We start from the raw sequence: 17,456 nt of genomic DNA, 5'->3' as shown, positions 1-17,456 counted from the left end.
CTTGTAATCTCAGCACTTTGGGAGGCTGAGGCGGGCGGATCACGAGGTCAGGAGATGGAGACCACGGTGAAACCCCGTCTCTACTAAAAATACAAAAAAATTAGCCGGGCGTGGTGGCGGGCGCCTGTAGTCCCAGCTACTCGGAGAGGCTGAGGCAGGAGAATAGTGTGAACCCGGGAGGCGGAGCTTGCAGTGAGCCGAGATTGCGCCACTGCACTCCAGCCTGGGCAACAGAGCGAGACTCCGTCTCAAAAAAAAAAAAAAAAAAAAAAAAAAGCCGGACGTGGTGATGCGTGCCTGTTAATCCCAGCTACTCTGGAGGCTGAGGCAGGAGAATCACTTGAACCCAGAAGGCGGAGGTTGCAATAAGCCAAGATCGCGCCACTGCACTCCAGTTCGGGCGACGGAGCAAGACTCCATCTCAAAAAAAAAAAAGAATGAGTTTTCAAGGTAAAATAAGGCCTGGAACAGTGGCCGATGCCTACAATCCCAGCACCCTGGGAGACCAAGGCAAGAGGATCACTTGAGGCCAGCCTGGGCAACATAGCAAGACCCCATCTCTACAAAATATAAAAATAAAAAAAGTAGTTGAATGTTACGGCTCATACCTGTGGTCCCAGGTACTCAGGAGGCTGAGGTGGTAGGATCGCTTGAACCCAGGAGTTCAAGGCCGCACTCAGCCGTGACTGTCACTGCACTCCAGCCTGGGTGACAGAGGGGGCCAGGTGAGAGGTCCTGGCCTCCTGGGTGACAGAGGGGCCAGGTGAGGGGTCCTGTGAGAGGGGGCCATTCCCTACTATGAATGAATTTTTTTTTTTTTTTGGAGATGGAGTCTCGCTCTGTCACCCAGGCTGGAGTGCAATGGCGTGATCTCAGCTCACTGCAACCTCCACCTCCTGGGTTCAAGCGATTCTCCTGCTTCAGCCACCTGAGTAGTTGGGATTACAGGCATGTGCCACCATGCTCGGCTAATTTTTTTTTTTAGTGGAGACAGGGTTTCGCTATGTTGGCCAGGCTGGCCTACCATGAATTCTCAGGGTGATTTATAGCAGCACTGACAATGATGAAAACATTTAGCAGGATCCCACAATACTAACTCTCAAATATTTCCTGTTCTTTTACCTCTGGGTCTGTTTTCTAAAAACTAGAGATTTACACCAGGGAGCAGCAAGCTATAGGCATGCAGCCCAGATCCAGCTCACTGCCTGCTGTTTATAAATAAAGTTTTATTGGCACACAGCCACACTCATTTGTTCACATGTTGTCTGTAGTTGCTATTATGCACGGCTGAGTTGCCCCAGAGACAGTATGGTCTACAGAGTGGACATTGGTTATCTGGCCCAACCAAGAAAGTTGACTGACTTCTGGTCTCCCCTAGAGACCCTGAAGGCTCTTCTAGCCCTGGAACATCTTTGGTGTCTTATCTGCCCTTACCCCTGAGCACTGGGCAAAGTGGTGAAGTGCTTTTGTCCTATCCAGGAGACCAGTGGTCTGCTCAAAATGGGAACAAGAATTTCAGTGAGAAGGATAGAAAATCAGTCTTTATATGGGACTGAGATAGAGGTGTCTCCTTTCAAGACAACCCAACAGGTTGCCAAGAGAATGTCTTTCTGACTTTCTTCCCAACAGAATTCCGTGACCCTGGACCTGTTGCTAGGTATGAATGCTGTCACGTTGATTCTCTCCTCTCCTCTTGCAGGTTTGAGAAATCCTCCAAGACCCCTCTTGGTGCCTGGTCCCTCCAGCACAGGAAGCAATGACTCAGATGGCGGCCTTTTTGCTGTCCCGACAACCTTGCCACCCAACAGCCGACATGGGAAGCTCTTCTCTCCCAGTAAAGAAGCAGAGCTGACTTTCCGCCAGCATCTGAACTCCATCAGCGTGAGTGTGTGGGGCCGGGCCGCCCGTGTGCGAGCGTCCCCGTGGTCTGGAGAGCGCACCTTCAGGTGCCGGACGCTGCTCCCTTACAGATGCAGTCGGATTTCTTCCTGCCAAAGCCCCGGAAGCTGCGGAACCGGCACCTGCGGAAGCCACTGGTGGTCCAGGTCAGGGTCTTCTCAAGTCTGAACGTGTGGCCTCGTGGCTGGGCCAACCAGGACACACGGCTTCTTCCCTCTCTCACATTTTCATGGTGTAAAATGTGGGAAATTCCTGCCCCTTCCTTCCCTCTTGTGAGTAGGGTAAAAATACAAGTAATAACAGTGAACTTAATGGTACCCAGAAGTGAAGGTAATCTTTCAACAACATGGAAATCCACTTGCCAAAAAGACAGTTATAGGGATTCAAGTCCAAAGAGTGTCCCAGACTGGGATGTATTTATGGACTCTCAACACCTATTTATAAACATTTAGTCTGTGGGAGCAGGTGCCAGGGCCTGTGGGTCGGCAGGAGCCCAGGCCTCTCGTGAGCTCCCCGGGAGTCCCCGAGGATGCCGTATACAAGCCTGGGGGACAGCCAGGGACTCAGAGGCACCTCAGAAGAAGAGCCTGGCATTCTGAAGCATAAAAATACAGAAAGTGAGATGGGAAGTCTGAGGTAATTATGGCCTTAGAAATTTATGGACGTGTGTTATTTTGGATTAATGCACAGGTTTCCTTTTGTTAGACTCTTAGAAATCTCTTTCTCCCTTGAGATTAGTAATGAGCCATTGCATGAACGGTCTTAGGAAGAAAGGGCCTGCTAAATCTTGGGTGTTCTTTGTTCAGACTAAGACCAGCGTTCTTGAAAACTATGGCACAGGCGCCACCTCCAGCCTGACTGTTGTCTTGTTTAATTTAAAACAACTTTATAGATAGAGAATTCACATATCATAATGTTTGCCCATTTAAACCTTATGACTCAGTGGTCACAATGTGTACAACCATCACCATGGTCTAATCCCAGAACGTTAGCACCCAGAAAGGAAACCCTGCTCCTGTGAACTCACGTTGCCTTCTCCTGCCAGCCCTTGGCAACCACGGGTCCACTTTTTGTCTCTATGGATTTGTCTATTCTGGGCATTTCCTATAAATGGGATCATACAATATGTGTTCTTTTCCACATAATATTTTTGTAAATAAAGTTTTACTGGCACACAGCCGTGATTATTCATTTCTGTACTATCTGCTATTTTCCACACGGGCAGGGTCAAGTATGGCCCCAAAACCTAAAATATTTCCTGCCTGGCCCTTTACAGAAAGTATGTCAATCTCTGCTACAAAAAGTGTAGCCTTTGGAGTGAAAGCTCACGCTACTAGGCTGCAGCCTACCGCTGTCTCTAGTAGTGCCTCCGCTCTAGTCTCTCCGACGCCAGTGTCCTGGGGCATTTCAAAGGGTCAGGGGACTGCAGCGGCACCCCCGGAGGCCGAAGCGCCTCAGACACTTGTAGGTCGAGAGACACTTTTTTGTTCGTGTTTTATCTTGATTACTAGCAGTTTCAGTGATGAACACGGTTTCTCAGATGGTAGTCCTTGTCACTCAAACCTGCTGTAGCACATTCAGCCTAATTGTTCACACACAAAAGACCTGGAAAGGAGCACTTCATGCCCTTTGGTGCCTGTGTGTTACAAGCAGTGACTTTATTTTCCTCACCCCATGTGTGAGGAAGCCCAGAATGGGGGGTGTCACTCATAAAAGTCCATATCCAGTGGTTATAAACAGGTTTATATAACTAGTTGCATTCCAGCCAAATCCAGAAGAAAGTTCTGGATTAAAAGTGGATCAGACCAGGCGCGGTGGCTCACACCTGTAATCCCAGCACTTTGGGAGGCCGAGGCAGGTGGATCACCTGAGGTCAGGAGTTCAAGACCAGCCTGGCCAACATGGAGAAACCCCGTCTCTACGAAAAATACAAAAATTAGCTGGGCGTGGTGGCGAGTGCCTATAATCCCAGCTACTTGGGAGGCTGAGGCAGGAGAATCACTTGAACCCGGGAGGCAGAGCTTTCAGTGAGCCAAGATTGCACCATTGCACTCTAGCCTGGGTGACAGAGCAAGACACCGTCTCGGAAAAAAAAAAAAAAAAAAAAAAAGTGGATGACTCTGACATTCCTCGTTTCCCCGGGGAGAGTTTGATTACCTGGGTTTGTTTGAGAGAGGACCCAACTGGGGCTTGGGGTGCACAGGTCCTAACTGTCTGAGCCGTCCCAGGCACCCTGTGTCATCGGCTCTGGAAAAAGCCCCACCTGGCTATGCTGGGTACCCTCGTACTTGGGACATTCCTTTGTAACTGGGAGTGATTTTTTGGTGTGGGAGTTTCATCACCTTGACTGTTGACCATTTTCCCACAGAGAACACTGCTCCCTAGACCATCGGAAAACCAGTCCCACAACGTTTGTTCCTTCTCCATCCTGTCTAACTCTTCCGTAACTGGTAAGGACCCTGAGCTTTTCTGGGGTAGCTTGTCCATCCTCCTCACATGAGGGCCTTGGCTTTGGAGACAATGGGTGCTTATTTCCATGGCTTATTTTCAGGCATTCCTTTGTCCATTCTACCGACAAATACCTAGTGTGCCCTATGTCCTGGGCTGCAGGCTGCGGTGGCGGGCGAGGCAGCTAGTCCAAAGGGTGCCCTTCGTCTGTGGCCTCAGATGGCCCTGTGTGAGGCGCTTGGCTTGGTTCGAGTTGCGTCTTTTGTCTGCTGTCTCTGTGTAATGTCTTGTCAGCCGTTTTATGGAATGGATGTGTTCTTGGGGTGTATGTATTATGCTTCCATCAGTCTGTACTAGTGGGGGCCTTGACTCCTTGCAGTAGATCTTACACAGGGAGAAGCCTCTAGTGAAACACGTACTCTGTGACTTCCCTTTTCTACCAGTGTTGACTTCCACGTCTCTCACTGACTTATTGCAAGACCCTTAACAGCTGTCGATTGCTTTTTCTCCTGCCTACTTGTCAATTTTCAACTGTGGAAAGCCTGGCAAGATAAAACCAAATTGCAGTGGCAGCATCTTAGTCCAGAATCTGATGCTCTGACTGCCCTGGGGCCTGTACCTCAGCTTGGGGGCTTGTCACCCTTCAAGAGCCATTTCCGCAGGATGACAGTGGTGACCGAAGCCTTCCAGTAGCTCCTGGGAGGCACAGTGGTGGGTGCCAGAGCTTGTGTCACGTTAGGGGCCTGTGTGACCTCTGACCCCTCACATTAGCATTTGGAATGTTCAGTGGCTTCCAGCTTGGCTCGGCTCCCACACTCCCAGCAGTGGCTGTAAAGGAAGCCCCCTGCGGCCCCATCCTGCTGTGAGGGCACGGCGGGCGGGCTCGACATGTCTGCTTTTGCCTCACCCTCGCAGGGAGAGGTTCGTTCCGGCCCATCCAGTCTTCTCTGACCAAAGCAGCTCTGTCTCGGCCGATCGTGCCCAAGGTCCTTCCACCCCAGGCCACGAGTCACCTGGCCAGTAAGTCTGTACCTGCATGGCCACAGCCACTGAGTGAGCCTCTGAGGGATGTTTTTGTGACCAGGTTTTTTTAATGTTTTCTTCTCCAAATCATAATGTCTCATTACCCTTCACCGAGAACATCTAAGCCCTTGGCTCTTGCATTGACATGAGGTGTGAGGGAGAAGCTGTTCCCCGAGGCCTCTTGGGACATCTTATGGGTTGTCAGTAGGGCAGAGATGTGCAGCATCCTTTTTGTTGCCAGGTGCTATCGACTTAGCAGCTACGAGTGCTGGCATCCTCTCCGGGAACCCCCTCCCTGCCTTGGACACCGAAGGCTTGTCTGGCATCTCTCCACTGTCTTCAGACGAGGTGACGGGTGCCATCTCGGGGCAGGACTCCACTGGAACTCACCAGGATGGAGATGCCCTCCCCACCGTGGGGGTGAGTATGTTTAGAAGGGCTTTTCAGCATTACCACCAACTTCTGGTGTGGACGCCAAAGCCATGGGGCTGCGATCGCACTGGACTCCAGCTCTGCCTTTGGAGGAGAGTCTCCGGACCAGGGGTGCCATGGCGTAAGCAAGCTCTGTGTAGTACAGAGCAGGAGAGGCGTCCAGAGCCACTGACGAAAGGTGGGGACAGGCTTGCCATGTGGCACTGGAGAACCCAGAGCTAAGATGGTGTGGAAACATAGCTCCATCTAAGAGTGACCATAACCATGCTGGCAGCAGAAAGCCCACAGCACTGTGCTCGGACACCACTGAGCATCTCTTTCACCTGGGAAGAGAGCAGCCTGCACGGCCTTGGCCATTGCTCCTTTCCGAGGCTCCGAGCACCTGGTTTCTCTGGCCTCCCATGGCCACTTCAGAGCTGCCCCAAGGAGGGTGGGGTGGGCTGATGCTGTTAAGACTCCAGGGAGCCCAGCCCTGCCTGCTACAAGGTTGACTTCCTGATAGGACTTGACTTCACTCTTGGAAGCAACAACAAATTGCAAGTACAGGGTCCACACCTGAAAGTAGCCTTTCAGTGTTTTTGACCTTAGACCCCTGTCCGTTTACTGTCCCTCTGCTGTTAGGAGGCCAGGGGGATGGAACACCCCTTTTCTGGAACTCTGTCGCAGATGAGGGTATGGGTGGCATCTGGTGCACCCTGCGGCTGCTCATGGGCATGTTCTTCCTGCAGGGCACCGACCCATTCGTCAGCATCCCTTCGAGGCCTGAGCAGGAGCCAGTGGCAGACAGTTTCCAGGTAGAGTGTGCTCTTGGGCTGCTGAGCAAAGCAGCTGCCCCAGGACTCCCTTCAGTGCCCTGAGCTGCCACCTGCAGTCTTGCAGTGGCCCGGCTTCTCTCCTAGACTGTGCAGTGGCTTTGCTCTTCTTCCACCTGCTGTGCCAACTGCCCAGGGTGGATAAATGAATACAGCTGTCCGCCACCTCACATTTCCCTCCTCTCCTCTCCAGAGCGGGCCGTTTCAGACCCAGCTCTGGAAGAACTCAGCTTTCTGGGAGGAGGAGGCTGTCAGCTAGTAACTCCCCCAGCCCCCACTCTCTTTCTGGCGGCAGTCAAAGTAGGTCCAGGCCACTGCAGCCTGACCTTCTGACTCTGCCATAGTGAGTGTTTTTGGGAGAAATAAATTCCCCAAGTGTGTTCCTGGGTTGGAAGGATGAGGTGACTGCAGTGATCATTGATTTGCCCGCAAGCTAGGAGAGTAAGCTGGTGTTTCCTCCTTTGTCATGGGTTCTGATAGACCTGGTTGTGTCTGAAAAATACCTGTCTCCCAGCAGGGCTCATCTGTTCTCTCCTTATCTGAGCTGCCCAAGGCCCCTCTCCAGAATGGCCTCTCCACACCGCCGTCCTCGTCAGAGAGCTCCAGCACCCGGCTGTCTCCACCAGACGTCTCTGCTCTGCTCGACATCTCCCTGCCCGGCCCACCTGAGGATGCGCTGTCACAGGGCGAGCCTGCCACACACATTAGCGACTCCATCATTGAGATCGCCATCAGCTCCGGTCAGTACGGTAAGGGCAGGGCAGCCTCACAGCCCTTCCTGTCATCAGGTGTTGATTGCCTGCCCCAGTGTTTGCCATACTTCCTGGGGATATTCCATTCTTGTGATTTTTACGAATTGAAAACCTGTCACCTACAAGCTGCTGCCTGTCTCTGGCAGGGACCTTGCAGGTAGATAAGGTACCTGTGGGACCTAAGGCAGCTGATGGCCTGGTAGGCTTGCTCCTGACCTTCAGGCGAGACAGCGGGATGGCCCCCAGGCGCTCTTCAGCCTGGGGATCACAGAGTGGTTTCCTAGTTGATCTTGAACCTGAGCAGGCGGTCTGAGGTCTTGCACAGCTTGTGAAGCAGTTGGGCTGGGCCCTGTGGGCTTTGGTCTCACCTGCTGTCTGGGACAAAGCTCCTGGGAGCAGTGGTTTGTTGCTCACTGGTGTGACCCAGGCTGTGGATTGAGAGAGATGTGAGTTCACGTGTGTTAGCATGTAGCCTTGGGCAGGTCACCAACTTGTTGAACCTCCCTTTCCTAAGCGGTAAATTGAGAATAAGGTACAGCTCCTAGGGCTGCTGCGGGTGCCGTGAGATGACTCACGTGGAATCCGTGGTGGCTGCTGCCGTCGCCTTCACTCTGCTGCGCCCTCCCTCCCTGCAGAGCTGTTCTGAGGTGCTGCGCTCCTTACCTGCAGAGCTGTGCCATCCATCTGGTTCAGCAGGGCTCTGCTCCGTGGTGGGCTGGAGAAGTGAGTTGCCGTTCACCACCCCGCAACAAGGCGTTTCTGATCTGGGATCTTGGTTGGCAGGTGAAGGAGTCCCTCTTTCTCCAGCAAAACTGAATGGCAGCGACAGTTCCAAGAGCCTTCCCTCCCCATCCAGCAGCCCCCAGCCACACTGGATCGCCTCTCCCACCCACGACCCCCAGTGGTACCCCAGTGACTCCACTGACTCCTCGCTCAGCAGCCTGTTTGGTGAGTGTATGGGGAGGGCTCCCGTCTCCTTTTCCAGAGCAGCAGGGGCTGGGGTCCGCAGGACGCTGGATTCTCGTTCTACTCAAACTCCCACTAGGACTGTTGGCTTGTTCGCTTCTCAAATGTTTGTATTTTTCTGAGTTAATATTTTTGGGTGTAATTTACATGTGGGAAAATGTACACATTTTTAGTGTACAGTTCACCAAGCTTTGGCAAGCATGTATAGCCTGGTAACCCACAACCCAATGGAGACCTAGAACATTCTCGTGACCCCAGATGCTGGGTTCTGTGTGCCTTCCCAGTCTGTTCAGCTAGCCTGGCTCCTCCCGACTAGGGTTCTCTCCAGGGGAGAAAAGGAAACTGGTGTCTTGGCACTCTCTTGGCTCTTCTCTTTCTGTGGTCAGTAAGGTATTCAGAAGTGGATGGTCCAGCTGCCACCTGACACATTCTTGAATATAGATCGGAGAGTTCAGAGGACGTGTCCATCCTCCTCCCCCACTGCCCATTTGCCCACTGGGTAGCAAGTGTGGCAGGAAGGGGGTGTATCAGGGAAAGACACACTCTGCTGCTGTTGTCTGCCCAGAGAGAGCTCCCATTAGGATATCTGGGCTCTTCCCGCCCACAGTTGGATGGGGCCAGGGCTTGTGGCTGGGCACATCAGGCATGGCGGGTACCATGCCTGACAGCCCTGAACCAGTTGGGTGACCTGGGTCTGGGAGGTGCTGAGGGACCCAGCATCCTGCAAGCATTTCCTTTTGTCGCATGTAGCAGTGCAGATGTTTGGAAAGTCACACATAAATCGTGAAAACCTGGAAACAGGCCAGGCGTGGTGGCTCATGTCTGTAATCCCAGCACTTTGGGAGGCCAAGGTAGGAGGATTGCTTGAGGCCAGGAGTTTGAGACCAGCCTTGGCAGCATAGAGAGACCTCGTCTCTACAGAAAATTTTAAAACTAGCCAGGTGTGGGGGTGCATGCCTGTAGTCCCAGCAACTCGGGAGGCTGAGGTGGGAGGATTGCTTGAGCCTAGGAATTCGAGGCTGCAGTGAGCCGTGATCACCACTGCACTGCAGCCTGGGCAAGAGCGAGACCCTGCCTTAAAAAAAATTTAAAGAAAAATAAAGTTGGAAACAACCTGCATGAGACTAGTCACACAGAAGAAAGTATGGGGGTGGGGATGGCAGTGAGGGTGGGAGACTGTGATGGGGGTGGGGATGGCAGTGAGGGTGGGAGACCGTCATGGGAGTGGGGGATGGCAGTGAGGGTGGGAGACCGTCATGGAGGTGGGGGATGGCAGTGAGGGTGGGAGACCGTCATGGGGGTGGGGGATGGCAGTGAGGGTGGGAGACCGTCATGGGGGTGGGGGATGGCAGTGAGGGTGGGAGACCGTGGGACTCGTGGAAAACAAGGTGCACGTCTGTATCCACGAAGGCCTGTTAAACGAGAAGAGCTCGTCATGGTGTGTTGAGTCCCTCAGAAGCTCTTCGCACAAGTCTGGATTGGCGCCAGGGCCGGGGCCGGGGCTGGGGCCGGGGCTTGGCCTGGCTGCCCCCAGCCTCAGGACCCTTCCGCTGGACTGGTCCAGACCAAGCAGGGTTCAGGGTGTTTTCCTCTGGCCTTTTCTCCACAGCAAGCTTCATCTCCCCAGAGAAGAGCCGGAAGATGTTGCCGACTCCCATTGGGACCAACAGTGGCACTTCCTTGCTTGGCCCCAGCTTGTTGGATGGAAACTCGCGGGACTCATTTGTGTCCAGGTCCCTGGCTGACGTCGCAGAGGTGAGTGCATTGACCTCACAGCTGCACCTGACCACCAACCCTCGTGCCAGAGGTTGCCAGCACTCTCCTGCACACCTGTGGGTTAGTAAGAGCTGTTTGCCAAGAGTGGAAGAACAGGAGACAGCACGTACACACTCAGGTCCCTGACTACTGAGAATGGAGAGATCTGGGGACACTGGGCTGGCTCTCGTCCGCACATGCAGAATAACAGACTTAGTCATAGCTGAACTCTGCAGGCCTCTGAACTGGAAGCCCTGGTCTGGGGTGCAGAGCAGGGTCTCTGAAGGCAGCCAGAGCCGAGCGGGGATGTTACCTCTCCTTCACTGGCTGTGAGGTGCTGAGGTGCGGGTAGTGTTGTGGAGGAGTAAGGGGTGGTTGCAGCAGTTGTGTTGTCAGTGCTCCCATCCTAACAGCAGGACCTTTGAGCGGCGTCTGCCTGTCATGTTGAGCTGTGGTGCAGGGGAGCTGGGATGAGCTCTGCTGTCCTCATGCTTCTCCCGTGCCCAGGGTAGTGATAGGAGGAGTCACTGGGGCAGGTTCTTGATGCGAAGGCAAAACGTGGTTTGTGACTCTCCTCTTTTGACCAGATGCAGCGTCCCTCTTTGTTGCCCAGGCCATCTGGTCGTAGCCCTCAAGGCATCCACCACATGGTTTGTGTGGCATTCGTGGGCAGGTCAGGCTTGCAGGGTGAAGATAGGCCCGTTTCGCTGTGACGTAAAGTGCAGAGTGGCAGGTGTGTGGGCAATCGGGTGAGGGCTTTATGGACAGGGAGGGAACTCCAGGTCCAGGAGGTCATCCACATGGGCTTAGCTCATGTGAAAGTCCTGGAGCAGCATTCCCCGAATCTAGTCCCCACAATGTTGGGACATTGGCAGGTGTTCCTTGAGGATTTTGTAGGCAGATACTTGAGGGAAACCCTGGATCCAAAAAAGCTCAAAACAGCTGTTTCTCACGGACACCTCCGCTACCCAGTATCCGAATGTGAATTGTGACTCTTGAGATGATGAACTCTTGGAGAATTCCAAGCCAAGCCATGATATGACTGGAAATTTTAGCCAAATATACACATAGACACAATTAATAGAGTAGATCTCCATCTCACAGTGTGTGGCGTTTCTCAAACCTGTTTGGCCCCAGAATCATTATTCAGAGCACACCTTGGACTCTGATGTTTCCCGAGAAACCAGTCTCTGTCTCTTCCCGTGTTTACGCGCATGTTCCTAAGGGCTGGGCTCTGTGGAGGTGGGCCTTGCGTATGTGCCCTGAGGCAGCATGCCAGGACCTTGCTGTTGAAAGGAAGGGCCACAGCCCAGTGACAGGAGCCCCTTAGAGTCAGAAATGCAGAGTGTTAGCCTCACCCCAATCAGAATTTGGACCTTTAACAAAATCCTGGGCAACAGATGGCACATGGGAGTGAGTAGCGGAGAAAGGGTGCCAATCGCAAGTAATGCAAACACGTATTCACCTACAGAAAGAGCAAATCAGCGTTTAGCATGGGATTTTCCCAAGAGCCCTCCACTCAGAACGTGAGTGTGTTTGTCAGCAGGTCCTCGTCATCTGGAAGGATGGTCTGAGGCATTTGTGGATGAAAGGGTCTGGTGGTAGGGCTAGCATGAAAGGGGCGGGGGTGGAGTTGGGTGGCCCTGGGATGAAAGGGGTGGAAGCTGCTGATGGACACACAGGGGAAGGAGAGTTACTCTTTGCTCTGCTTTTGAAAACAAATTTTAATTTGTCTGACATTTCTCATAATCAAAGCATAAAATTTCATTTACGCCATAGCTCTACTCAGAATTTTCCAGACTTCTTGCATTCACAGTGTCATGCAGTTCATTAAGGGCTATTTATGCAGGGTCTACTGTGTGCAAACAATGGCCCCTGTCCTCATGAGGCTTCTACTCTAGAGCAGGACGCAGACAATAAGCAGTGAAAACGGCACATTCTACGTATTTGCTCATGGGACAAGATCCTGGTGCCGAGGCCCTCCTGTCCTCCGTCTCCTCAGCTCCGTGCTGCCTCACTCATTCTGTCATGGCCACCACTTTGGTCGTGCTTTTCAGTCAGCCTCCTCCTGTCTCAGGGAGCATGCCTGTTGCTTCTTTAAAAAGGAACGTGCTCCCCACGTGTTCTCATGTCTCTGACGGGAACGTGCTCCCCACATGTCGTCAGGACCGATGGGAACGTGCCCTCACCACATGTCCTTGGGACTCTGAAGGGATCGTGCCCTCCACCTGTCCTCATGTCTATGACGGGAACATGCCCCCAGCTGTCATCATGTCTATGATGGGAACGTGTCCCCCACCTGTCCTCATGTCTGTGATGGGAACGTGTCGCCAGCTGTCCTCATGTCTATGATGGGAACGTGCCCCCCCCCGTCCTCATGTCTATGACGGGAACGTGTCCCCCACCTGTCCTCATGTCTGTGACGGGAACGTGTCCCCCACCTGTCCTCATGTCTGTGATGGGAACGTGTCCCCCACCTGTCCTCATGTCTGTGACGGGAACGTGTCCCCCACCTGTCCTCATGTCTATGACGGGAGCGTGTCCCCCAGCTGTCCTCATGTCTGTGACGGGAGCGTGTCCCCCAGCTGTCCTCTGTCCCCCAGCTGTCCTCTGTCCCCCAGCTGTCCTCTGTCCCCCACCTGTCCTCATGTCTGTGACGGGAACATGCCCCCAGCTGTCCTCATGTCTGTGACGGGAACATGCCCCCAGCTGTCCTCATGTCTGTGACGGGAACGTGTCCCCCACCTGTCCTCATGTCTGTGACGGGAGCGTGTCCCCCACCTGTCCTCGGGTTTTACCCCACCTCCCACTCAGGTCCCAGTCCTTGGAGCACCGTCCCTGGCCTCCTTTCCCCGGCACACTCTCTCCCCTCACTCTGCATCTGTTTCCGCAGGCTGCCCCCAATGCCTGTGTCTGCTGCATACAGTCTCTCTACCTGTTAGGTGTCTTCCCCCTTCGGTCTCATGGCAGGCGGGGGGACCAGCACCCTCATGCCAGCCATCAGATGTGCCAGGCACATCGTAGGCTCTCAGCGAGCACTTATCTAAAGAGTGTGCGGGCAGACGACAGGTGATTCTGTGATTCTGCTGCCGTCCATGACTAGGTTCCTGCAGTGGGAGTCGATAGGAGCTTCTCATCCTGTTTCGGGACCTGCCCTCCGCTGAAGGGCCGGCCGGTCGCAGTGACTTGCTCTTCCTGTCTCCTCTTCCTGCAGGTTGTGGATTCCCAGCTGGTGTGCATGATGAACGAAAACAGCATTGATTACATTTCTCGGTTCAACGACCTAGCCCAAGAGCTGTCCATCACTGAGCCTGGCCGCCGAGAAGCTCTGTTTGATGGTGGTGGAGGCGGCCCCACTGTCAGTGACCTGTCCCAGTGACCACACGTCCTGGTGGCGGATGAAGCCCTCTTCGAGCTAGAGAAAAATAGATAAGCCCAGCAGCCCCAGAAGATGGTCTGAACAGAGGCATCTCCGCACCCAAGACTGTACGACGGGCAGGAACTTGGTCACAGAGCTGCTTCCCCACGAGCAGCAGGCAACGGCGTCCAAGGAGACTAGGATGAGTTCTTGGGAAGGGCCAGCGTTAGAAATCACTGTGGTGCTAGAGCCGTTCTTCACCACGCCTGGGCCCATGTTAGGGTCTGCATAGTGATCCCATTTCAGCCTGTGCTCTGCCTCGACTGTTGTGTTGGACATTCCGGTGGCATTTCCTTCTGAGACAAGGGAGTATGTGTGCCTTGGTGTATTTGCTGTGCACTAGGAGCTGTGATCTCCTTCTCTGCAGGGAGGCCCCAGCCCCTGCTGCTTGCTTTCTGCCAAACCTGTGCTATGCATCAGCTGTGCCCTCTGTGGACTGTAATGGTCAGGACAGTTGGATGTGGCCTGGGCTCGTGCCTGGTGGTGTCACATCCTAAGGCAGCAAGAGCATGGATACTGATCACAGGGCTGCTGCGGAGTCCTGGGGCCCTGGGCTGGTGCCTCCCCTCCCTAGAGGTTTTGTTCGGACTCTTAACAGGGAATGGGGGCAGGAAGAGTCCTGTACTATGCAGGTTGTGTGGACTTTACGTGGGACTCTGCTAAGCTGGTTGAAAATGTTTTTCTTGTGTTTTAAGAATTAGGAGACATGGAAGAGGAAGAACAAAGTTCCCTCTGTAGTTGGTTTCCTTCCTGTGCCCCTTTGCACGCTTCCAGGTGATCTAAGGTGTCATTTCTCCCTCCTGGGGTGACCCTTGGGCACTAATATGATTACAGTGAAGACTTTCCTGATAAGTTCTTAAACTCGGTGTGTGACTATTTGGCACTTGAGACAAACCTGCCTTTTCAGGGAAAGTGTCTGTCACGGGCATTGGTGTGGGCATGCCTGACATACATGTTCAGTCCCTTGCATACCTTTGCCTTGAGACTTCCGTGTCTCCCTCCCATTTGGGACACCCAGGCGAGGGCCCAGACATCTGGATGTGGTCAGACCTCACCAAATGTATGCCTTCGTGGTGGTCTCCCTCCTTGCGCCCTCTCGGGTGGCCAGTGTTCCTACCAAGGGTGGCCAGCGTTCCTACTGCAGACGGCCCAACGTCCAGTGTTTCCCCAGGACAGAGCTAACAAGGGCCCCTTTGCCTTCTCATCCTCAGGAGTTCCAAGCACATGAGTCACCGTCCAGCCACATCCAATGTGGCCTGGAGCTGCTACAGAGGTGTTGGGCAGGCCATGCCTGTGCCACCATCTCTCCCTTCCTGCCTCATTTCATCCCCCGCAGCAGCCGGGATTGATTGTGCTTTCCTAACCCACTTGGACCTACTCTCCCTCCTCCCTACCATTCGTCTTCCCCCACACGTGCGGCACGCAGCAGCCCTCAAGGCCAGCCCTAGCCCCTCCACTGCTTCTCTCCCCATCCACAATGAAGAAGGTGAAAAGAGGAGGGAAAGGCCTTTGGCGTGGACAAGCATGTGGACGCCCTCCGTCCTGCAGTCTTGCCAGCCCACCACAGCCACTGTAGGCCACAGGCAGGCCCTGCACTGCACCACTGGGAGGACGTGGAGAGGACAGTGAACTTCCAGGCAAGAGCTTCCTTCTTTTGTCTCACAAGTTTTTCTTAGAGCTCTTGCCTGAGCTGGCTTCCCTCCTTCAGACATTGACATGAGATCTTAAGCAAATAGTCCCAAACCTCTTAGGGGTGAAAAAAGAAACATGGTGCCACTTGATTGGGAGAGAGACAGCAGTGTTTGAACCGCAGCATCTTTACATTAGCTTGTGTTTTGTGCTAAGTATACCAGCTTCCAAAATTAGCATCTCATTGAGCCAGAGAAGACGAGGAGATCTCCCTCTGGGCATCTGGCTTTGCTGTGTCTCTAGAGGGTTAGGATACCAGGCCGAGTTCAGGCCACTGCTAGCTTTCTCATACTCCCACAGGCTAGACCAGAGATGCCAAGTCCTAACAGCACTGAGCTGTGCACACTGCCAGGGACAGGAGGGTTTATGAACTGCCTGTCAGGGTACCTGTTACCCCCTGACAACTAAGTGGGGTGAAGTTTTGGAGGTCAGAGTCTGCTTTCGTAGGCTCTTTAGATAGTACCTACCACTTGGTTCTCCAGCGTAGACTCCTGGGAGCAGCCAACTGCAGCCATTGCCATCCAGTGGGGAGATGGGTTAGGGAGGAGGACGGGCTGACTCGTCTCTTGTAATAAAGCTGACAGAGTTCTAGAGAATTCTGCTTCTCTAGTAACTAGACAGGTGATACACATTTGCTTGCCACATTAAGGGAAAATGGTGTCATTTGTTGCAGAAAAACAATGGATGCATTTTCTTCTGGCCTAAATGAATATTTATGTACAAACATAGGCAACTGTTAAAGGCCGGAATTTTCAAAAGATCCAAACAGAGACTTCCTGCATCTTCTGTCTTTCCAACAGAAGCGGTGATCGTCTCAGTGTGAGCCTGTGGCTTCCTTTGTGCATTTGAGCATGCTGTAATTAAGATGAGATCAGTTTCTTAGAAAAAGCTTTCCTGAATCCCTCTTACGTTGTCTGGGATTTTTCTACTGATTCACCTTTTCTGGAGATTGGGACAGAGCATCTGTGGTCCAGGGAAGTTAGTTCTCTGGCCTCAATTCTGTTGTGAATGTACAGTGATGAGCGGGCATTGCGTGCCTCGGGGGATGCCTAGTTCGTGGCTTCCTGGCTGTTTTGTCCTCCTGTGTCTTGTAGCTGTAGGGTGCCAGATCAGGGAGTGGGGTCTTGGCGGCGTTTCCGCGGTTGGCCTCCTTGCTTTGCCGCACCTCCAGGTTCTGGGCATGAGAGGCCGTGGCCTTGTTTCTGGTGGATAACCTTTTTAGTTTAATAGCATCTTTAATTAGATCACAGCATTGAATTCAAAATTTCTTCTGCAAAGAAAGTTGTGGGGCATAAGATACCGGGAACGAGGGAGGAGGAAGACAGTTTTCTCTTTAAACCTTGAGCTCTAGCAGATGCATTTGTCAGGAAATACAGCACTTGGTCTTAAGAAAAGGAAGAGGCCAGGCGCAGTGGCTCACGCCTGTAATCCCAGCACTTGGGGAGGCCGAGGCGGGCGGATCACCTGAGGTCGGGAGTACGAGACCCCCCTGACCAACATGGAGAGACCCCGTCTCTACTAAAAATATAGAATTAGCCGGGCGTGGTGGCGCATGCCGGTAATCCCAGCTACTGGGGAGGCTGAGGTAGGAGAATCACTTGAACCTCGGCAGCGGAGGTTGCAGTGAGCTGAGATCGCGCCACTGCACTCCAGCATGGGCAACAAGCGCGAAACTCAGTCTCAAGAAAGGAAAAGAAAGCAAGGAAAGAGTAATTTACAACGAAGGAAAGAAACCCACAGCACACCCTTCGCGGCTGTCAGCGCTCTCCTGATGTCACAGTGGCTGCGTGTCCTTGGGGTGGGTGAGGTGTGGGGAGCCGAGCCCCTGGCCCTGCCTCCCGTGCCCCGCTCCCCTTCTCTCTCTTCTCGGTTAAGCCATAGCGAGGCCTCCGCTCGTTTCAGATGTGAATTTGTTTTATAGATTATAAATATGCATATACAGTGTATGTATAAAGCAGAATGCCTGCCTTTCCTGGTTATTTTTTGTACCATATTGTAAATTATATTATTTATTCTTTACCAGTTTTGGGAATAAAAGGTGTTTTGGTTATTTAATATAATAAGAGCTGTTAAACTTCTGTTTAAATTTCCAGTTCAACTTGTAAATGTTTTTATTGTGCATAAATACATACTAATGTTGATCTAAGGACTGTCGTTTGTGCCTGTTCTTCAGGGCCGCGCGCCCAAGCCCCCCGCCCCTGGTGCGGCAGGTGTGGCCCAGGTGCGGCCCCGCGGTCGGCTCGCGGGCTCCCGCAGGCCGGG

General features: G+C 53.1%; 1 protein-coding gene across 9 annotated transcripts in view; it reads left to right on the top strand.

Moving 5' to 3' along the window:
• The window catches only part of CRAMP1 (cramped chromatin regulator homolog 1), a 66,347-nt gene extending 49,007 nt beyond the window's left edge, over positions 1-17,340 (top strand). For 4 of the 9 annotated variants that reach the window (XM_063618413.1, XM_063618409.1, XM_063618414.1 and 1 more), the window contains 10 exons: positions 1,700-1,881; positions 1,971-2,045; positions 4,268-4,349; positions 5,263-5,367; positions 5,612-5,790; positions 6,531-6,596; positions 7,129-7,363; positions 8,150-8,314; positions 9,942-10,087; positions 13,302-17,340. In XM_063618413.1, coding sequence (XP_063474483.1) covers positions 1,700-1,881; positions 1,971-2,045; positions 4,268-4,349; positions 5,263-5,367; positions 5,612-5,790; positions 6,531-6,596; positions 7,129-7,363; positions 8,150-8,314; positions 9,942-10,087; positions 13,302-13,466 — 1,400 coding nt within the window. In that variant the 3' untranslated portion in view covers positions 13,467-17,340. The remainder of the gene's footprint in view (positions 1-1,699; positions 1,882-1,970; positions 2,046-4,267; positions 4,350-5,262; positions 5,368-5,611; positions 5,791-6,530; positions 6,597-7,128; positions 7,364-8,149; positions 8,315-9,941; positions 10,088-13,301) is intronic. The other 5 variants (XM_063618411.1, XM_063618412.1, XM_063618410.1 and 2 more) reach the window with 5 other exon arrangements.
• The last annotated feature ends 116 nt before the right edge of the window (positions 17,341-17,456 follow it).

The sequence above is a fragment of the Symphalangus syndactylus genome, chromosome 14, assembly GCF_028878055.3.
Source record: "Symphalangus syndactylus isolate Jambi chromosome 14, NHGRI_mSymSyn1-v2.1_pri, whole genome shotgun sequence".
Classification (NCBI taxonomy): Eukaryota; Metazoa; Chordata; class Mammalia; order Primates; family Hylobatidae; genus Symphalangus; species Symphalangus syndactylus.
This window is presented reverse-complemented; position numbering and strand designations above follow the sequence as displayed.